We start from the raw sequence: 20644 nt of genomic DNA, 5'->3' as shown, positions 1-20644 counted from the left end.
GCTTCACAACATCATGCTCCGCGCAGTACAGAATCGCTACCAAGGTAGTTAAAATCTCACACTCTCGCTCGAAGGCCAAAGTGAAGCCATCGACTGCGAGACTCTTCGCGTCTCACCACCGCCGTATCAGAAATTTCATCCGATTCAGAATCCGGGCCCCGACCCGGCCCGCACTATCAAGGTGAGCTTAAATTACTTTCGGACTTGCTCTTGTACTAAGATCAAGTTCCTCACAACTCTAAATTCCCAGTAACCCAAATCACCAGGCTCAACCAACTCGTTGAATATTCCCTAGTTTGGAATTAGGTCAGGTTTCTTGCTTGATAGCGATACGATGTCGTTTTGATAGTTTTAGATGCTGGATTCCGATTAGAGTTAAATAGTGCGGTTTAGGGTTTATGTTCAGTGTGACCATTTTGATTTACATCATGTTTGGTCGAATAAGATTACTAATGCAAGCATGATATCTGGAGAGTTAACATCTCTTTGATCAATGTAGGTTACTAATGGGGGAGATTAACTGTAATAGATTACGAGGAATTTGGTGCCTATTACATTGTGCCATGTCTGTTTACTGTTTTGTTTTGGTGTTTGTGAAATAGGGGGAAGATATGAGCAAGAAAGTGAACCCCACTGTCTTCTTTGATGTATCCATTAATGAGGCTCCGACTGAAAGGATTGTTATTGAGGTAAGCGATTACGCTTCTTGAATGATTGGAAACTTGAGTTTGCTTTGTTTAGCTTCAGAGAAAAAACGATGCTTGTTTGAATGTGCAGCTTTTCGAGGATGCTGCTCCTAAGACAGCAGAAAACTTCAGGGCTCTCTGTACAGGTATTTAATTTTCACTTCTGATTACGGGATGTAGTTATTTGATTGCTACCTATGCTTCATACTGTTTGCTACCTATGCTTCATAATGTTTTTGATTCCTTAAAAATTTTAGGAGGTGGATGTGGTTTTGGCTATCCATGATTATAGTATTTGATATCAATACTTCTGTTTATTGTTCCTTTTTTGTGTGTGATATATATATATATATATATATATATATATATATATATATATCAACGGATTAACCACATTAGTCCTATTTCTGAAGTGTGGCCATCCTCTGTCTATAGGTGAGAAGGGCATTGGAAAGTCTACAGGCAAACCTCTCCACTACAAAGGATCACAATTTCATCGAATTATAAAAGGATTTATGGCCCAAGTATGTTTCTTTCCGATTAGTTAATTGTTTGCATCATCGTAACATATAGTCCCTGTTTACACAAATGCTGTAATCCCAAATTTCTGTGTACATTCTTACACTATAAAAGTTGGGCTTCTTTTGTTGATATGCCTTAAATATCTCCAAGTCACTTAAAATCTATTTCTGTCTGCGAGTAAAAACTGTTCTATTAGCACATGAAAATGTGTCTTATGGAGCTAGGAAGCACACCTATGTAGCACCGACACTTCTAAGGCTGGCGTGTCGAAGTGTCCAACACTTCCCGACACTCCGACACTTCCCGACACCGTGTCCGACACGCCAAATGGCATGTCAGTAATATTGAATTTTCCGACACTTCCCTGACACTTTGACCGACACACCACATTATAATTCCAATACGGCACATCATCATTTTAGATATAAAAAAAAAAACAGAAAAACGAAAACTTAACAAAAAAAACCCAAATTTTGTTTTAGCCCCATCATTTTCCCTTTCTTCTTTCCTTATATTTATTTCTTTTGAATTGTTATGCAATTGAATGAACTTAAAATTTTAATTTGACATTATTGCATGTATTATATATTTTTTACACACTGATAAATATATTAAATTATATATAAATTGCCGTATCGGGATCTAAGTTTTTTAGATTTGTCGTGTCACGGTGTCCGTGTCCGTGTCCGTGTCCGTGCTACATAGAAGCACATCCTTGGTGATTTAATTAGCTGCGTTCTTTTTTGTCATTTGGTCAAAAAGCTTCCTGGCCAGGACTTTGGACTTACTGACTGACAATTTTCTTCTCTTACATGGCTGGTCCATAGGAATTGAATATATTATCTTCTGTCGTAAAGCTTGCTCAAACTTGTAAAAGCTAGTACCAACAGTTGCTGCTCTATATGATAATAGAACGAGCTGCTCTTTTAAATTATGTCCACACCTTTGGACTGACTACGTTCTTGTACATGGCTTGTGGATATGTTTCATGTATTGGCTATGCAATGTGAAGACTTAGTCCTTGGTCACGTATCTCACTTCAAAGTGTTTTAAACTTAGAATTGTTACTTGCGATTTAAGTAGTAAATTTGGTGATGATTACAGTTTAAAATTAGAGAACAATTTATAATTTTTACCTCACTACAATTTAGAATATCCTTTTCTAACTTATAACTGATTGTGGACTACTTCCTCTCTATACAGGGTGGAGATTTTTCAGCTGGAAACGGTATGATTTCCCTTGTAAATTAACTTAGTTTTATGTGTTAACTGTGAATTCTCTTTGACTACTACATATATGTTCAAGGGTTCTAAAAATCAACCTTTGATTGATGTGTAGGAACTGGTGGAGAAAGTATTTATGGAGGAAAGTTTGCAGGTGGATTTATTGTGTATTGTCTTCACGTTTGCACCTTATGTTACTTCAGTTATGCTCATGATTTTTATTTAATTGCAGATGAAACTTTTAAATTGAAGCATGATAGACCTGGCCTTCTGTCTATGGCAAATGCCGGTCCAGATACAAATGGGTCTCAATTCTTTATCATCTTCAATCCTACACCACATCTTAATGGGTAATTTGACTTTGCTTATTTTATGCGTGGTTTAACTAGCATGAGCCATAAAATGAGTTAAACTCATCAGCTGCATTTTACTTCATCTTCAATACAGGAAACATGTTGTTTTTGGGAAGGTCACAAAGGGAATAGATGTAGTTAAGAAAATGGAGAGAGCTGGTTCAGATAGCGGGAAACCTTCTCAACCAGTGAAAATTGTTGACTGTGGTGAAGTTGAGGATAGTAGAATCCTCATTGCAACAGAGAAAGAGAAAGGTAGTTTAATTTTATATAAGACGCAGAAGTCTGCTGGAATATACGTGTGTTATATAGTAGAGTATGCTTACATGATAAATTAATAAGATTTTATTTCAGGGAAAAAGAGAAAATCAGTGAAGATTTCATCTTCTGAGGATAGTTCTGATGAGGAAGTGAGAGGAAGGCACAAAAAATCTCTGAAGGGAAGAAGAAAGAGAAGCAAGAAATATTCTTCGTCTGATTTAGACACATCAGATTCTTCTTCTTCAGATTCAGATTCAGATTCATCCAACTCAAGTTCTCTTAGTGATGAAAGGCGTAGGAAGAGGAAATCTGGGAAAAGAGATAAGCATTACCGTTCAAGGAAAAGAAGAGATGGAAAGAAAGAGAGGAAGAGAAGCCGACATGCCAAACAGTCAAGGCGCAAGTTGAAACGGTATGGGTTCTAGTTGTGTTGATGAAATATTTGCTTTGTTGTCTGCAAAATTTTCTCCTGGAATCCTCTGTAGAATTCTGATTTATGAACTGGTTTCCAGGAGGTCAGAAAGTTCAAGTGATACTGAAATGGAGAGTGCTAGGACCAGCGGAAGCAGTTCTGATGATGATAAAGATAGTCATGTTTCTTCTCGGAAAAACGGCAATTTAAAGAATGCAGAAACGAAACCTCCTGGAAATCTTGGTATGTCATCCATTCTCTGAAGGGTGACCCTGATACTAACAGCTTATGTGGTTTCTTTTCATTTTTGTGTGTAATTGTGCTTGGTGCAAAAAATGTAGAGTACAGGTTCAGTTAACATATTCCTTCATTGTATAGTCCAATGTGAACTCATAGTTTGTTCGGCTGTTGCAGATGTGGGAAATGAACTTCCTCAGGGAGGGAAAAAATCCATTGAACAGAGAAACAATATAAACAAAAGTGGGGACAAGTCATCCCAGGAAGAAGGTCAATATCCTCCAAAGAAGAATGATGTTAGTGTAACTAATGGGCATAAAGCCGAAGCAAAAACTGCTAAGCAACAGTACTCAGATGACTCAAACAAGTCCAGGTTTTTAATTTTGATATTCCCGTATACTGTCATAAAGTTTTATGTTATTTCCTTTTTCTTTTCATTATTGGGACTTGAATCTTTATGTTTGGTATAAACTCTATGATTGCTTTACAATATAACTCTGCATATTTGATCTGCAGAAGTCCATCTTGCAGCGCAAGTCTTAAAAGGATTATTGGCAGAAGTCCACCAAGGAATTCCCTTGAGCAAAAGAGAGGAAGGCCTTCTAGAAGTCCATTGGGTAGCCCTGTCCGGAGAGCTCCTGAACCTTCTACTTCAAACCATGAACGTGGTTTGTCAAGAAGCACTTCTCCAAATGGCACTCCCAAGCGCATCAGGAAGGGACGTGGCTTCACTGATCAGTATGCCTTTGCACGTCGCTACCGTACTCCATCCCCAGAGCGGACACGGGGTAACTCTTATCGATATGGTGGAAGAGATATTTATAGAAGTAACCGTGACAGGTAATCTTATCATTACGTGACTGAATTTGGAGTAAGCAATGCATGGGGTCGAAATTCATTCATTTCATGTTTGTTCCTGTAGATACTTGAGCTACCGTAATTATTCTGAGCGTGGGCAACCTCGACGTGTGCGAAGCCCACCAAGAGGCAGGAGTCCTCCCAGGTAATAGGATGTCCAACTTACTCGTTTCTGTTGAGGGACTTCAGAACTCTACATTATACTCAAAAAGATTTTATATTACACTAATGGAAGGAAGAAATATATGACTTGGCAACTTTAACAATTACATATTAAGTACCAAGAATTCTGGTATTGCTGAGCTACGGCTCATGAGTGTTGATTGTGCTAAGTTGTTCTTTTCGTGTGAATTGTGTTATCGTGTTTTTGGCATAGTGACCCATGGATGCATCCTATTAATGAGTTTGTGTTATATAGGTCTCGAAACCAGAGAAGTCGAAGTAGGAGCATTTCTCGAAGCCCTGGTGGACATCGTGGCCGAAGTAGGGACCGCAGTCCAGCAGATCGGCCTCGTGTGAGTGACAGATTAAAATCCCGCCTTGGACCATGCATTGGTGATCAGCACTCTCCAGACAGAGATAGGGCTAAGTCCAGGTCCAGGAGTCGAGAGACGTCTCATTCTAGATCTCCAGTTGCTGCACCCAAGCGTCGGAACAAGACTTCTAGGTCTCCTAGTGAGTCAAGATCAAGCTCTCCAGCTGAACAAAGGGGGTTGGTCTCATATGACGATATCAGTCCCTGAATCCTGGTTCATGAGAACTTCAGAAGAGAAGCAAATGATACCAAAACAAAATGCATGCATCAAAACAGATTAGAGGTGTTGGACTTGGTTTTGCATGTGTCATAGAATGTGAATGTAATGGAATCCTCATTTCAGAGGATGTCCGAGCTTTTCATTTTCAATCCAATATCACAAGAGACTGCGAGATAGTTCTGAGACATATCAGGTTCTACAGAAACAGCTTTTGTTTAGTGATGCATTTTTCTTTTATTATATTTTTGCTGAAGTTCCGATGCATCTTCGGGTGTCCCAGTTTTATGCAGACTTTTAACATTCATCCGGCATTCAGTCATTATTGTACTTATTTCTGGAGAATTATTCTTACGGACTCGTTCGAAAGCTTCATATGCTGATCACTTTTGCTATCGGCAACTACTTGTTTTGTCAGTTAACCTCAATTTGTTTTCCTAGATTTTCGAAACTTCACTGCACTTGGCTCACCAGAATGATTCAAAGATTATCCTCGACATCTCAAGTGTCTTGTCCTCTTTCAGGAGTATTATGGTTTATATAAGTTTATAGAGACCAATTTCGTGCCTGATGCCCAAGGCAAATTTAAGCTACTCTTGTAATACCTCTAATTTATGTTCAATACTATTCCATCGGATGCGTCTAATGCTCTGCAGTTTAGCATTATAAATTTAGGATGCTTTGGAGACGAGCTCCTTTACTGGTTGTTTCTTTTCGTCCAAGAAAAATAGAGAGCAACAACAACAGGCAGCCACCCTCCCCATTCTGTTCTAGCAGTCCATCTTCCCAACCTTTTTCTCACATATTGCAATTCATCATCTATCTTTGAAGAGCCTTGTGGAGGATGTGGAGATCATGGCTAAGGTGATAGTTACGGCTGTGTCTAATTGCTATTAGAAATTTAGAATCCTTTTGCAATCAAGTATTAAAACTAGCATGCTCAAGATATGAACATATTCACATGCAAAAGAATGAGAAATTGGGTTTGCAGAATGGATTTTGCGATTTGGAGAATGAATCTATGTAAGCAACATTAGAAAATCTAATTATCAAAGTAAAATGCTTCTCACTATTTACTCGCAGATAATAGAAATGGAAACTGAGATGGGGAACTTATTAAGGGATCATCAGCAATGCAGTCTTATCCTCTGCATACATGCCACACTACAACTATGCTCGTCAACTAGGAGTAATACGAAAAGCACATACGTAGAGATTGAGATAAGATTTTATAAAGCTTTTAAATTGGTTGGCCTTTTGGTACAATTAGATTTTTGAGCCACATGTATATAGGCACCAGCACATAGTACATTCCTGCCAAGGCACCCAAGATGAAGCGCGTTAGGAACTCTAATGGCTTTACAGGCTTTGCCACATCCTCTGCTTTTGGTCCGAGCTGCATCAGAACACAAGACAGATCCAACAAAAATCAGAATAAGAAGGAACTATATATGAGAAAACAAGAACAATTGTGAAGCAATAACAAAAAGGATTTTGTAAGCAACTATCTGCTTCTAATTACGGCTAGTCAACTTTGTTACTGTCAATTGGAAATAAGATTCCAATTCCTGGATTGATAGTGATCAGGAACTTCTTCTTCTTTTTTGGAGAGGATCAGGAACTTCTTATACTTGCGCAAGTTTGTGTATGAAGTAAAAACACGGTCAAATAGTCAATGTGGTTATTAAACTACTATAAATCTGTATGCGCTGATTTCTGTATGCATATAACCATAAATCTAAAGGCTGTAAACGTAACAGAAATCCAACGAATAAGGAATCCAACTCAGAAGAGTAATAATAATTCTCAAGAAATAAATCTGAATAGAGCTCTATAAAACGGACAACCTTTAAAGGAGAATCCCCAGAAGCAGGCTTGACACCTGTCACAGAACACCCCATTATCAATCCATGGCGACGAACCCCACGGTACCACTTTGGGCCAATCCTTTTCAGTTGGACATCTTTGAATCCAGCCTTCTCAAACCACTCGATGTACTCTTCCTCTTTTGGGAAAAGCATCCACACATCTGCAAAGAAGCGAGACAGCCAAAACGTTGGGTACACAGGACCAATCAAGCATGCCTTGCCCCCAAGTTTCAAGACCCTGTATGCTTCCTTGATGCCACGCTGTGGGTCTGGCCAGTACTCAATACTGAAGAAACAGGATCCATAAGAAAGTTAATAACTGTGTGATTAGAGGACGAAATGATATAAAAAAAAAACCATCCGGCAATTTCTACCATACGTTTGAGTTCAACCATTGAAACAATGTGGATTTGAAAACCATTGCCTGCCTAGAACATAGATAAGTGATAGGTGACTACAACCCCAATGGGGTTTATTAATAACAGAAATTCTTCATTCCCCTAATTCGACTTTGCATGCTCATCTCTTTCATGTAATCACATCAAAGACCACAACTATGGACTAATGAACTTCACTGCATGTATAACAGGCAAAGTCTACACTCTAAATCAAAACACAATCTACAAAGTACATAACGATTGAACAACAATATCTGAATCCTCAACACATTGAGAAGCATGATCAATGTACCTTCCTGCAGACACATATCGATCAGCATAATCAGTCGGAAATGGCAAGTCTTCAGCATCACCCTCAATGATCTTACACTCCTTCAGAGGCTCCTTCTTCTTAGCCCTCGCTAACTGATGAGGTGACTGATCAAGAATAGTCACATTCTTGGCATCCACATGCTTAACTATCCCTAAAGTCGTGAACCCAGTACCTCCACCCACATCTACAACAATCATTCTCCTGTCGTTGAGATCAGCTGGCTCGAGTGCCTCGTCTCTCATGTCCTCAGTCCAATGCCCCGGGTTTATAACATGGTCATAAACAATAGACAGAAACCTATAAAACCAGAAAGCCTCTTTCTTGTGCTGAATGAACCTGGGCTGTGAAGCAGGCCTGGAAGCCGAGACACTACACTTGGGCACAATGGCTCGACCACCAGACTTAGAGATTCTAGTGTTGTTGGAGACCAAACCCATCTTCAGAAACTGCTTCCCGTGAAGATCTGACCCGACAAAACCCAACCCGTTTGGTGACAGACCTCGCCGGAGTGTGAGATGCTCGGCCCCGTTGAGCATCGCAGAGGCCATGGCCTGATCAATTGGAGCAGAACCAACCAAGGAAGTGGTGAGTTTTCAATCTGAAAGACAAGAAATGAAAAGGGTTACAACTCCAAAGAGTGTTGTGAGAGTGAGTGTGTAGGATGGTGAGCTCCTGTGTTTCACTTATCTCTGTGAGTTGTGTTGTGTGTGTTGAATTGGGGGAAGAGGGGAGTCTACGTGGAGCTTACGTTGGGGAAGAGAAGCTGAGAAGGAGAGAGAATCTGATCAAGGAGATGAACTAGAACCACAGGTTATGGCATAGAGGAGAAGGTCCAAACAAAATGGTTGGAGCCTTGCCGACTGGCGAGTGGTGGTTACGCTTACGCAAGCATCACCAAATTTTATCTCCTCATTTATATTTTCGTTAAAAAAAAATTGGTTACATAGTTAAAATTAATGTACACATATTCTCGTAGCTTCACTAAATTAGAATTCATCAAGACACTATGCAAAGTTGCACTTGCACTCTAGAATTTAGAGGACATGAGAATGTGAGTATATTTGTCACCTTTTGGACCTGTTTTTCAAAATCTCTCCTTATTTAGACTCGTCTTAAAAATAATTTACTTAATTTAAAATCGTCTTAAAAATTCATAAACCAAGTATTTTAAAAAAAAAATTATATACCACATGTAAATCTTTATATCTTTTATTAATAAAATAAAAGTGAGAGTTTACATGTTGACTGGTTAAATTTTTGAACTACTCAAATTATCCACTCAAGGTTTATTAAACTATATTTCTCTTGGTTTATTGTTAAATAAATATGATGGTAAAATACACACTAAAAAAATAAACTCCCCAAGCAAAGAATTGAGCAAGGGAGAAGAAAAAAATTGGGTCAGTTTCATGTGCGATCTCTACAACAAAAGAATTGCCACCAGCCATGATCATTAAAAAGAGTTGATCGTTTTCTTTGTTCTAAAATTTTAGTTTGGTCCCAATTGGAACAAAAAAAAAAGCACACACGTGAGTGCAGCCCTTCCGCTCACGCATCGCACGTGCATGAAGGCTAGTACAACTAATACAAATTTTGTGATCACGTCAAATTACCAAATGAAATGTTAATATATAAAATACTATGCCCTAATTAAATTCAATCTCCGCATTTCTCCAAGCCTGCTAAGATGTGACTTGAATATGAAAAACTTCCCTTCAGTCCTTCACCAACCCTGTTTCTTTATCGAAAAAAAAACCCTCTTCTGTTTCTCCGATAATACTTCTTGTTGCATCACTTGATATATTGCTCGTAGTCCTCTTTTGTTTCCCTTTGTGATTAAGTTAATAGAGCTTGGATTGTAATTCTACATGCATTATACTTAGCAAGCCAATTGATCAGCTCCCTTACAAAAACTGTAAGATTCAAGAATATACTAATAATCATCAATCTAGTAGTTTAATTTCTTTAATATATAATAAGTGTTCCCTCCAATGCATCAAGCATTGAAAAATATGGTATTTCGGCGGGAGTTTCTGTGCTAGAACTTGTAGACACCTTTGGATTCTCCGCCGATGAGAATCATACACCAAATGTTGTGGACATCCTCTCCTCAGATTACAATCTTAACCATCAACGCCTACAAAAGTTCACACACACCATGGACATATCAGTCACTTACTTCACTTGACGGCTCATGTTATTCTTCTCAAATCCATCAGTCACGTCAAAACCACTAAGAATCAAGATGATCCAGATAAATTACAGCTGCAGAAGCACCTCCAAAGGTTCAAGAAAGTAGCTAGATGAGATCAACAAACTATATAAATCCAACCATTTCTTACCTCACTTCAATCACGTAATCCAACCAAAGATGGAGCTCCCCCAAGGTCTTCAGTTCGACGAGGCTAGCCCCGAATGGTTTAGCAAGGCCGACAATGCGTGGCAGCTCACGGCTGCCACGCTTGTAGGGATGCAGAGTGTGCCCGGCCTCATAATCTTGTATGGAAGCATAGTCAAGAAGAAGTGGGCTGTCAACTCGGCCTTCATGGCCTTGTATGCCTTTGCAGCCGTTCTGGTCTGTTGGGTAGGTTGGGGCTACCGTATGTCATTCGGCACCGAACTCTTCACTTTCCTCGGACGGCCGAACGTGTCCATGGATGAGAAGTATCTATTTACACAAGCATTTGGCGGGAAATTGCCGAACGCAACCATGATTTATTTTCAGTTCGTGTTCGCGGCTATCACGTTGATTCTGATTGCTGGGGCGTTGTTGGGAAGGATGAATTTCCATGCATGGATGTTATTTGTGCCACTTTGGGTGACATTTTCGTATCCGATAACTGCTTATAGTATTTGGAATCCGGCTGGATGGTTGGCAAAGATGGGCCTTATAGATTACTCCGGAGGTTATGTCATTCACCTCTCTTCCGGAGTTGCTGGTTTCACTGCGGCTTATTGGGTATGTAATACAGATCACGACTTAAATTTACAATCTAATAACATTACATTACTAAGCACCTAAGCGTCTAGTTCTTTCTGAATTTGATTTTATATGAGTTTATAGGTTGGACCTAGAGCAACTGTTGATAAGGAGAGATTCCCTCCAAACAACATCTTGCTTATGCTGGCCGGAGCTGGATTACTTTGGATGGGATGGACTGGATTCAACGGTGGGGATCCCTACAATGTGAGCATGGACGCATCTTTGGCCGTCCTCAACACCCACGTATGCACTGCTACTAGCTTGCTAACTTGGCTCGTCCTTGACATTATTTTCTTTGGGAAACCCTCTGTGATTGGAGCCACACAGGGTATGATCACTGGCTTAGTTTGCATCACTCCTGCTGCTGGTAAGATTATGATTTTATAACTCTCTTGTTAAACTAGAAATGACCAAATCATGGTCTTGGACTCCTAGCCGGTACTTGGTAAGGTACCTATACTGCGTTTAAGTTTAATTTCAGAGTTATACTAGTCACTGTATCTCTAAGAATATGGTCTTCTCCACGGCAACACGTAGAAGAGGAAGGAACAGTGGCAACATTAGAAACTTTAAACCTTTGGGATTTACTAAACTAAAAATGATATAGAAGACAGTGTCTTAGGGAAACTTGACCCAAAATTGCACTTTCGTTTTTGTAACACTTGAGAACTAAAAAACTGATCGATTACGTGCATAATGTTTAACAGGAGTGGTGCAAGGTTGGGCAGCAATCTTGATGGGAATGATGTCTGGAAGCATCCCCTGGTACACAATGATGATTCTCCACAAGCAAATCAAGCTCCTAAAGCATGTCGATGACACGATGGCCGTGTTCCACACCCACGCAGTGGCCGGAAGTCTAGGCGGTATCCTTACCGGTTTCTTTTCCAATCCCAAGTTATGTCGTCTTTTCTATCTAGTTCCCACCTGGGAACACTACATTGGCCTTGCCTATGGCTTCAAAGACGGCCGAATTAAGGCAGGGATGAAGCAAATGGGAGTTCAACTGCTCGGAATTCTGTTTGTGGTTGTCGTAAATGTTGTGATAACAAGCTTAATCTGCTTGTTGTTAAGGGTCATCGTTCCGCTCAGGATGACAGAAGACGACTTGAAAATAGGAGATGACGCAGTTCATGGGGAGGAGGCTTATGCATTGTGGGGAGATGGAGAAAAGTTTGATGGTTCTAAGCACAACTCAGTTTATGACGTGGAGGACTTTGGGGTGTCAAGTAAACCCTAACGCTGTGTGGTGAAACTCATTAACTGATTTCGGTTACGCACTATATGGGAAGCTAATACAATCAAATAAAACAACAAAAGCATCCAAGTGTGTATCTCCACTGGAGATGTATCAATATATAGTCGATGACCTATGCGGTAGTTTGCTATCTTGTAATATTCTCGTCTTCATGGAGATGGTAAATAAAACTACTTAACGTATCATAATTAACTCTTTACAGTAGATAAAGAATATGATACGTATTTTGCTAAGCTTATCGTTTAAACTACCGATCGAACAAGTCAATCTATCAACGGTGATCACCAATATTGGCATCTCCTCCTTGCATTCGATCTGAAACCTCAATTGGAGATATTCGAATTTTCTGTGAAGTGTGAACTGAAATGGCCTTGTTTTTAACAAAACGTTGCTGAATTGTTTGCTCTATTTAAGACATGGATCCCTAAAAGCCTCAAGCTGCAACTTAACTCAAGAGTGTCCGCACATGGCACTAGCCTCATATAAGATCGAAAATACAAATGTTTCTTGACATACAAGTTAGTTAAAATGATATTTTCTAAATTAAATCGATATAAATCACGATGTCTCCTTTGTTATTATGAGGGGACGTAATTAAAAAGAGACATGTGTTGCAGCAATTACGTGTAGAAAAATTGTAAATCAACATCAATGAAATTTCGTACTCATAAGATATCCGTTTCCCGAGCAATTTGCAACCATATTTTGTTCTTAAAAATTCTACAATCGCTATAGACGAAATATCTTCTTTTTTTTTTCTTTGCAAAGTCTATAAGCCTATTGATTTCAAAGTCCAAACCGTAGTAGTTCAATTTCCTGGGAAATTTACTTGTCAATCACGAGGTACCAATGTTCTAAAAAACGGTCTAGGCGCTAGGAGGTCACCCACCGCCACACTTTCTGTCTTGGCGGCCATCTGTGGCGTTTTGTGAATTAGGCGGCCGCCTATGTGGTCTTAGGCGGTTCTAGGCGGTCTTAGGCGGCCCTATTCAGTCATAGACGGTCTTAGGCGGCCCTATTCAGTCATAGGCGGTCTAATTGGCTTTATTTAGTCCTAGCGGTCAACCATCATTTGACATTAAAAAAAAACTAAAAGATGTCGCAGCTTTCACTATTTATCTTTTCTTCAAATATTTTTATGGACTTTATACTTAAGTTATGTGAATTTATACTATTTTAAGTATTTTTAAAATTAATATTTAACATCATTATATATTTTTAATCATTAAAATAGTTTAAATATATGTATAAAAATAAATAAATATTTAATAATTTAAAACCGCTTAGGCGCCGTTTAGGAGGCCGCCTAACCGTCTAGGCGAGAGAAGGTGACTATCCTCCTACTTATCGCGTAACGTTTTTTAGAACCTTCCGAACTACGAATGGAAGTTCTAAGATTAGAAGAGGTCATCGAGTCAATGTAAAACAGATGGAGACAGAGAGCAGGAAAGGCAAGCCCTTTTTCACAGTTGGAACACAGAGGAGGGATCCACACTTTCTAAAGCCAAAGCCATTGCCGCATCTCCCTCCTGTCTCCAAATTTTACAACCATTATCGAATGAAACCCAGTTCAAATAACTTGAGAGGGTACTAGTTTTTTGTTGTTTGGGTAAAAATTTTAAAACTTTATATATTTACGGTGCGAAAATTCGCTCCCCTACTACAATTTTCTCTGCTCTCTCTATCTCTCTCTTTCTCTCTCTCTCTCTCACGGGATCTGTATGCTGTTGGTTGGTGCTATGAAACATGGGGTTGTGATGAGTTTGTGAGCTGAGCAAAGAGAAGAACAAATGGCGTCTGATACGGCGTCGTCTGTGGACGAACAACAGGCACAGCTTGTCGCTGCTACTTCAACTGACAACAGAGGAAGACATCGGATTTCTGCCGAGCTCAACCGACTGGAACAAGAACTCAAATTCTTGCAGGTTCCTTTCTTACTGTACTTTTGTTCTGGTTTTCTCTATATTCAAGTTCTTTGTTTTGTCTTTTTCAGGTTCCGGTTCCGATTCCCTTTACCTCAATTTTTTGTTGCACATTGCAATAAAGCTGTATTCTTTCACTCATTGCAAAGCAAGTAAAGAAGTTCTCATTTTGGGTACTAATAGCTGGGAAAGAAAGTTCCTTTTTTCTTCTTTTGGGTGTTGTATATGCTTTCCAAGACATATGCTTCTTTTGAGTTCAGTAGAGTTTGGGTGGAGAAGGAGAAGTTGTTCATAAGCTGGAAAATGGATTTGAGTACATGTGAGATTCAAGGTTTTAGAGTGTCAATTACCTTAAGATTTTCCACTCTCCTGCTATGGTTGGTTGCTTAAGATGAGGAAAAAGAAAAACTATTCATATATTTGATTGTTGAAAGCAAAGAGCTGAAGAAGCATATTGAATATAGAAAAATTCTTCAGTTGATTAGAGCTAGTTAATAGTCATGATGAAAAGAAAGTTGACCTCTTTCAGATTGGATGATTCATATGCAAAGTCATTTTTATGGAATCCAGTAGATTTAACTAGTTAAACCTTCTGTGCATCATCTGCTAATCTTCCATCTTGATGAGGGTGTGCTCAACCGGCCTTGCAAAGAATCAAACTTGATCGATGACTAGTAAATCAGTTGTTGAAGATCACAATTTCAGTATTTAGATTTGTGTTTTAAATTTTTATTCATATTCATTCCTTCAAGTGATTCTGTGGTAGAGTCCTTTATCGTTTGCCCACGGGTCTTACAAAGTAACAAGGTGCCATCAACATCTTAGCTTCAGAGTTCCTAGTTTATATATTTTTAGAATTGTTTTAATCTCACTGTCCTACAACATGCATGGATGCTGTGTGGGATTTTTTAGTCTCAATAAAACTGTTCATTGGATTCTTGGCTGTGTGTGTATAACTTTTCTAGATAGTCGATACTTGATAGTATAAATTTGCCATTTGGAACTATACTGGACTCCATCTATGGTAGGCACTAGGCACTAACATTAGGTCAATTGGATTGATACTCAGCACAAGGCCATCTCCTGCACATAAGTATACCACTATGCTAACTGTGTGTATGATGTACTTCAGAATTTTTTTTTTCTGATCCTATAGACTGCCTGATTTGCAATATATTGTTACTTTTTTTTTCTTTGATTTCCAGGAAGAGTTGGGAGAGCTTGAGAAAACAGAAAATGTTTCCACCATATGTACGGAGTAAGTAGCTGCTATGTTCAATTTTGTTAGAGCGTCCCTTGCTAACATGACTATTGATGATTGATGGTCTGTATTGTTGGTGTCCCTCAGATTGCTACCCTACATCGAAGGCAGGCCGGATCCTCTTCTCCCAGTGTAAGGACCAAGTTCTATAACCAATCTGTTCACTTTGTACTGAAGTGGTTTGGTTCAGTGTCTGATGCACTAATCTTTGATTGCAGAACAAATGGGCCTATAAATCTAATATGGGATCAATGGTTTGAAGGACCTCAAAACTCACAAAGTTGCAGTTGCTTGATACTGTGAGTCTGTGGTTGGATGCGAGAAAAAACATCTTCCCTTGGTTCCCAGAGACACTAAAGAGAAATGTCCTACCTGCTAGAGAGTCATTGTAATGCTGCTCCTACTTCTTTACAGTTTATTGCCAGGTGTGCTGCTTGACCTCGTTAGGTTGACCATATTAATGTAAACTCTAAACTCATCAAATTTGTATATCAACTGCCCCCAATTGCCGTTCTGACTCTTCTCCAATTAAATGAAACAATTTCTATGTCAAGAAGCTAATCACAGTGTTTTTGACCGACTGCTTCAACATTATTGACCCATATTGTCCTCTCAAGTGCTGAAAGTTTCAAGTCAGGAGTTGTTGGATGGGTAAGTGTTTGCATTTAATCCAACGGTTCCTGACTTTGGAGTTTCAGTAACATGTCAATTGGAGCATGAAAATTTATGTTCTGATCTTGAGAAATTTCTTGACTGATGATAACATGAGGAAATAACTTGTGCTCAAAACTTTGAACTTATGCTCAATTGCTGTGTTCTCTTAGTTTTTCACCTTTTTGAAGCACATAAACTTCCACTAGGGTACATTAGTTTCTTTTTGTTAGCAGTGGTTTATACTTTTAATCTTGAGTTCGTTATGGGTTTCAGGTTTATACTTTTCATCTTTGAAGCAATGGATGGAATATTTTATGTCCATCCCGAAATTTTTAGTGAAAGTTTTCATGTCTATAATAATGCTTAGAGAGGATGAACTATGTATAAAGCTAACTGAAGCAATTGCTCGAACATCTTGTCTTTATCCTGATCAACGATGTTTGTAAACAGCTTCATATCTGAAAAAAGTGCCAAATATGGATGAGGTGTTAAACTTTCAAGTTTCAACCAACTTTATATGTTCTTTCTACTTGTGAAACACACACTTGGCAGACTACAGGACCCTTTTTCATCCATTTCTCAACTTTTAATGGGCAACAGAAATTATGGGAATTTGGGTTGTACTGATCAAAGGCATATCATCAGACTAAAAACAAAACCAATCTTTCTAAAACAAATTACATATATATACAATTGATTCAGAGATTGTGGACTGGTGTGGAGATCATCAGAGAATCTAAGAAGATAAGAGGTGCCTCAAATGCTGCAAATGTTCCTCATTTGTTATGTGAAGGGACAGACGAAGATTCGTTAGGAGGGATTCCTGCTCCCAACTCAAGGGACCTGAAGCATAGAGCACCTGCAAAGTCGACTTGTATGCTTGAAGCTCTAACTGGTGGATGTCTGCATCAAGCAAATCAGGCTCTAATAATGGCGCTGAGAGTTTTTTCCCAGACAAAGATGGAAATGATGACTCTGCCTCGGAAATATCACCAACATCTTCTCCAAGTTCCGCTGAACTCTCATTTTGACTGTCCGAAAGCTTGTTGAAACTACAACTAGCCACTGAACATTGGTAACTATCATCAGTGTACTTAGTAGACTCAAAAGATTTATGCATCCCATAGCTTGTTACTTTTTTCATCTTTGGATCTGGCTGATCAGTACTAGAGTTGTTCGTTGATGTTTTATCTACCTGTATATACAACCAACGATTAACCATTGATGGCCCTCCCACATAAATGTTTGATTTTCTTCTCTTGCAGCTGATTTTGCTCTCTTTGGAGTAAGGTTCTTCACAACTTGCCTCTAGTTGACCTTTTGAGTCACTCGATCTATAACGAATCTTGTTTTTCTTTTGAACCTGTAAGCATCAGAAATGGATAAGTCCTATAAACCAGCCTAGTGAAATAGCACAAACATAGCATCACAGTTACTGCAAAATCAAGCAACAAACTAAATTGCTAGAAATTATATACATTCTATTCATTTACTGAAAAAAATGAGGGTTCTCAGCTATCCAAGAAGTAAGAATTCATGCCAAAAAGCATACTGATTTAAAATTGCAGCAACTATCAGGTTCAGGTTTAGGGTTTGACCTTCTCTGTCATTGACCACTTGTTCTGATCCCAAGCTTGCCTGATCCTCAGGTTACATTCATCAAATTCCTTAGACTGAATGGATCCAAGAAATCTAATATTTACTCGATTGTTCTTCGCCACCTTGACTACCTTCCAACACTTTGTATCAAACACTTCAACCATATCACCAACAATCCCTCCCTCCCCTTTCTTTGCTTGTGGAGGCTGAGGCCTAATGTTCTTTCTGTACACCCTCTCCACCACCATCGCTTTGCGGTCCATAAGTGACTTGTACCTCACGATGAAGTCCTCGCCATCAACTGCAATTGTTAACCTGAAAACCAGGACATACAAAGATCATTTTATTTTCTCAACACCTCTACCGAATTGCCTACTTTCAGCTTCATGTTGTGGCTTGAACCTGAAGAAAGTCAACAGAGATGATCAAGGTGCTGTGATATATATATATATATATATATATATATATATATATATATAAAGGGTTTCCTCCACTATAAAGCACACAATTTTGATCGGCAGCAGAGAGATTCAACTTACTACTAAGTACAACCATTTAATAAGGAAAATTACTGTTTTCAAAGAGAAACAGATAATCATCAAATCAAACAAACTGACAAGAAGAAAGAACTTCCACAATCTATGTCATCGTGTAAAATTTTAAACTACAAACGCAGATCTATGGATTCAAGATTGTAACTTTCAGCAACATTCATTACCAAACACGGACAAAAAACCTATCTGTACATAACGGAAGTCAATCACACACCAAACCCTTTTCAACAAACAAAATCTAACTGGTTATAGTACTCGTAGTATATAATCTTTCTAAACATCAAAGTGTTAACATTATGCCAGCTGAAAAGAGAGAGGAAGGTAGAGGAAAATGATGACGCAATTGATTTTACCCTACATGAAGCTGTGATTGCCAAACCATACTGTAATAGTATAATTAGGCAGACAAAGGATGAAACTTTCTTCAAATGATAGAACAAGACTGACCTGAGACTTATTTATGTGTGCAGAATGGTGCTTTCTTCCATTGAACTCCAAATTCTGGGATGAGATTTGATTGGTGATTTGGGGTAGTTTTTGACAATCTGAGGAAATTGAGAGTAACTTAAACCCGTTTTAGAAGTTTGGTGGTGTAATGGCCATTAAGGTATACTCCATGAGGGGTTTAATTGGACCATTTAATTGGGTGCCATATTATCTTGTGCTTTATTTTGCCAGCCTAAACTTTCTGCCTAATAATCTCCTCGCCATTTTCGATCCTCATCCTCATTTGCTGTGACAGTCACACGATAACGTCAAATATTGATGAGGATAGACTCACTATGGAAGCCACATAGAGGAAGAGGGTAGTTACTTCTTTGCTACACTGCACACGTGGGAATTTGTATTCTTCCGTCCCCAAATACAAGTTCCCGATTTACACATCGAACCATTTAAGGAGAATAGTAAGCTGGTCAAAATTTAGGTTTATAACATTATCTTGAAAACCTACCGGAAGTAAGCTGTAATAAATCGGATTGTTCGAATTTATTTGTTGAAGTTTAACCTCGACGAATTGGAATTATTGAACTCGAATGAGGTTTGAAACAGATGAACATGAGTAAAATTTGAACTTTCTTGGGAGAAAGTTCAGAGTATATCTGGGACAATGTCTGGCTCAAACATTTTCTCCCTCGGAGAAAAGTTGTTATAAGAGAAATCTTCTTTTTTTTTTTGATAATTATAAGAGAAATTAGTTGGTACTTAATAGTTAATCCCCTTATTCTCCTTTTGTCTCATAACTCTCATCTAGGGGTGGACATAAAAAACGGAAATTCCGATCCCGTCCCGAAATTCATAGGGACGGGACGGATGTCTAAAAACGTTCGTCCCGTCCCGATCCCGTCTCATTTCATAATGGTGGGATGGGACGTGGGACGAATAATTTCTATCCCGCTTCGTCCCGTCTCGTCCCACCTTTAATGAAAACTTAAAAATTCTTATATATTTGTATCAAAATGAAACTAATTTATGTTCTTAATAACTCCAAAATTATATCAACTCAAATAATAATGGTAAATTATAATATTTTGAACATAATATGCATTTTTTTTTGTTAAAATTTCATTATTGAATGTTACTTTATTATGAAAAAGTAAAAATATAGGTTTTTATTTAACTTCATAGGAAGGTGGGATTTATCCCGTCCCGTCCCGTCCCACCCGGGATTAATCCCGAGTGGGATGCATTCTTAAAAACCCTCGTCTCGTCCCGATCCCGTCCCGATTCAAAAGAGTGGGACGGTACGTGGGATGAGCCCCGTCCCGTCCCATCACGTCCCGTGCCCACCCCTACTCTCATCCTCGTCTTTCATAATTGTGCCCAATTGGCTGAATCTGAGTTTGGGCTGCTGGGCTACTCATTTGCTGCGAGATATGGACCCAATAATTTGGGCCTTTCATAAGTTGCAGCTAAGAAAATAAAAAACCAGAAGAACAAGATTTGAACAAACCGCACTCGTGAAATTTGCGTACTATAATGATCATTAACTTTGTATTTTTAATTATCGTATCAAAAAACTAAAAGGTTTCTATGTTATCGGTTATCTCTTTGCCAAGTTAGATGTGGTTCAGGGCTCCAGGCATTTGTTAACAATTTTACAAATCTTACAACTTCATAAATCAATTCGGCACACTGAAATGGATTGCCAGCCATTCCTAACTCATCATAACCTCCAACTGCAGCCATTAATTGTTTCATTGTTGCTAGTCATTTCCATATATGGGTGGCATTTCTTGGATAATAGTTGATCTGGAGATCTAGTCTTTGTTTTCGGCTAAACACTTGATGTTACGCAAGTAGCATATTAAGTAAGAAGGCAAATAAAATAGAATAGTACGTTGATCATGAAAAGAAATGTAGATGTACTCATCAATTCTATAATGTACGTAGAGTATGCTACTACAAGATATAAGAAATCCAATTTGCTTAAACGTGATTAGACCCATACCACTTGATTATTTAGTCCGAATTCCCACAAATCACATTCCCATATATATACATGGCATCATCATTACATATAGGAAAACG

The 20644-nt window shown here is 38.7% G+C and overlaps 5 protein-coding genes across 8 annotated transcripts; 3 read left to right on the top strand and 2 right to left on the bottom strand.

Moving 5' to 3' along the window:
- Positions 1 to 17: 17 nt before the first annotated feature.
- LOC126785017 (peptidyl-prolyl cis-trans isomerase CYP63) lies at positions 18 to 5495 on the top strand. Its single transcript, XM_050510582.1, has 14 exons — positions 18 to 181; positions 603 to 689; positions 778 to 832; positions 1122 to 1210; positions 2412 to 2436; positions 2548 to 2586; positions 2665 to 2782; positions 2880 to 3040; positions 3140 to 3458; positions 3559 to 3701; positions 3873 to 4068; positions 4212 to 4535; positions 4618 to 4698; positions 4972 to 5495. Exons 2-14 carry the CDS (start codon positions 612 to 614, stop codon positions 5294 to 5296), a joined length of 1953 nt encoding a protein of 650 aa, XP_050366539.1. The 5' UTR covers positions 18 to 181; positions 603 to 611; the 3' UTR covers positions 5297 to 5495.
- An 897-nt stretch (positions 5496 to 6392) lies between these two features.
- On the bottom strand, positions 6393 to 8752 carry LOC126782843 (2-methyl-6-phytyl-1,4-hydroquinone methyltransferase, chloroplastic). The gene is made up of 4 exons (XM_050508170.1): positions 8633 to 8752; positions 7864 to 8482; positions 7153 to 7459; positions 6393 to 6701 (listed from the first exon to the last, which is right to left on the bottom strand). The coding sequence occupies exons 2-4, from the start codon at positions 8430 to 8432 to the stop codon at positions 6546 to 6548; spliced, it is 1032 nt and encodes a 343-aa protein (XP_050364127.1). The 5' UTR covers positions 8433 to 8482; positions 8633 to 8752; the 3' UTR covers positions 6393 to 6545.
- Positions 8753 to 10255: 1503 nt separating this feature from the next.
- On the top strand, positions 10256 to 12251 carry LOC126783561 (ammonium transporter 2 member 5-like). Its single transcript, XM_050509044.1, has 3 exons — positions 10256 to 10843; positions 10949 to 11234; positions 11575 to 12251. Exons 1-3 carry the CDS (start codon positions 10256 to 10258, stop codon positions 12105 to 12107), a joined length of 1407 nt encoding a protein of 468 aa, XP_050365001.1. The 3' UTR covers positions 12108 to 12251.
- A 1323-nt stretch (positions 12252 to 13574) lies between these two features.
- On the top strand, positions 13575 to 15899 carry LOC126783460 (guanine nucleotide-binding protein subunit gamma 2). Its single transcript, XM_050508934.1, has 4 exons — positions 13575 to 14050; positions 15253 to 15305; positions 15396 to 15440; positions 15527 to 15899. Exons 1-4 carry the CDS (start codon positions 13916 to 13918, stop codon positions 15609 to 15611), a joined length of 318 nt encoding a protein of 105 aa, XP_050364891.1. The 5' UTR covers positions 13575 to 13915; the 3' UTR covers positions 15612 to 15899.
- A 380-nt stretch (positions 15900 to 16279) lies between these two features.
- LOC126784544 (uncharacterized) lies at positions 16280 to 18819 on the bottom strand. Of its 4 annotated transcripts, XM_050510010.1 has the most exons (4): positions 18563 to 18819; positions 17561 to 17876; positions 17158 to 17325; positions 16880 to 17027 (listed from the first exon to the last, which is right to left on the bottom strand). In XM_050510010.1, exons 2-4 carry the CDS (start codon positions 17822 to 17824, stop codon positions 16887 to 16889), a joined length of 573 nt encoding a protein of 190 aa, XP_050365967.1. In that variant the 5' UTR covers positions 17825 to 17876; positions 18563 to 18819; the 3' UTR covers positions 16880 to 16886. The 4 variants fall into 4 exon arrangements, with proteins under 4 accessions (XP_050365965.1, XP_050365964.1, XP_050365966.1 ...); XM_050510008.1 differs by having other exon boundaries at positions 16280 to 17325; positions 17561 to 17963; positions 18563 to 18817; XM_050510007.1 differs by having other exon boundaries at positions 16280 to 17325; positions 18563 to 18817.
- Positions 18820 to 20644: the final 1825 nt, after the last annotated feature.

This window comes from Argentina anserina, chromosome 2 (genome assembly GCF_933775445.1).
Source record: "Argentina anserina chromosome 2, drPotAnse1.1, whole genome shotgun sequence".
NCBI lineage: Eukaryota > Viridiplantae > Streptophyta > Magnoliopsida > Rosales > Rosaceae > Argentina > Argentina anserina.
The sequence above is the reverse complement of the archived record's forward strand: the minus strand, read 5'-3'. Positions and strand labels throughout refer to the sequence as shown.

Coding starts and splice junctions, on each gene's coding strand:
- LOC126785017 (XM_050510582.1), top strand. CDS start 612: ATGAGCAAGAAAGTGAACCCCACTGTCTTCTTTGATGTATCCATTAAT. Junction 2,437..2,547: donor AGATTTTTCAGCTGGAAACG/GTATGATTTCCC, acceptor ATTGATGTGTAG/GAACTGGTGGAGAAAGTATT. Junction 2,587..2,664: donor TTATGGAGGAAAGTTTGCAG/GTGGATTTATTG, acceptor ATTTAATTGCAG/ATGAAACTTTTAAATTGAAG.
- LOC126782843 (XM_050508170.1), bottom strand. CDS start 8,432: ATGGCCTCTGCGATGCTCAACGGGGCCGAGCATCTCACACTCCGGCGA. Junction 7,460..7,863: donor CGATATGTGTCTGCAGGAAG/GTACATTGATCA, acceptor CTGTTTCTTCAG/TATTGAGTACTGGCCAGACC. Junction 6,702..7,152: donor CTGGGGATTCTCCTTTAAAG/GTTGTCCGTTTT, acceptor GTTCTGATGCAG/CTCGGACCAAAAGCAGAGGA.
- LOC126783561 (XM_050509044.1), top strand. CDS start 10,256: ATGGAGCTCCCCCAAGGTCTTCAGTTCGACGAGGCTAGCCCCGAATGG. Junction 10,844..10,948: donor GTTTCACTGCGGCTTATTGG/GTATGTAATACA, acceptor ATGAGTTTATAG/GTTGGACCTAGAGCAACTGT. Junction 11,235..11,574: donor TTGCATCACTCCTGCTGCTG/GTAAGATTATGA, acceptor AATGTTTAACAG/GAGTGGTGCAAGGTTGGGCA.
- LOC126783460 (XM_050508934.1), top strand. CDS start 13,916: ATGGCGTCTGATACGGCGTCGTCTGTGGACGAACAACAGGCACAGCTT. Junction 14,051..15,252: donor AAGAACTCAAATTCTTGCAG/GTTCCTTTCTTA, acceptor TTTGATTTCCAG/GAAGAGTTGGGAGAGCTTGA. Junction 15,441..15,526: donor CCGGATCCTCTTCTCCCAGT/GTAAGGACCAAG, acceptor CTTTGATTGCAG/AACAAATGGGCCTATAAATC.
- LOC126784544 (XM_050510008.1), bottom strand. CDS start 17,824: ATGGACCGCAAAGCGATGGTGGTGGAGAGGGTGTACAGAAAGAACATT. Junction 17,326..17,560: donor AGTGGTCAATGACAGAGAAG/GTCAAACCCTAA, acceptor TGATGCTTACAG/GTTCAAAAGAAAAACAAGAT.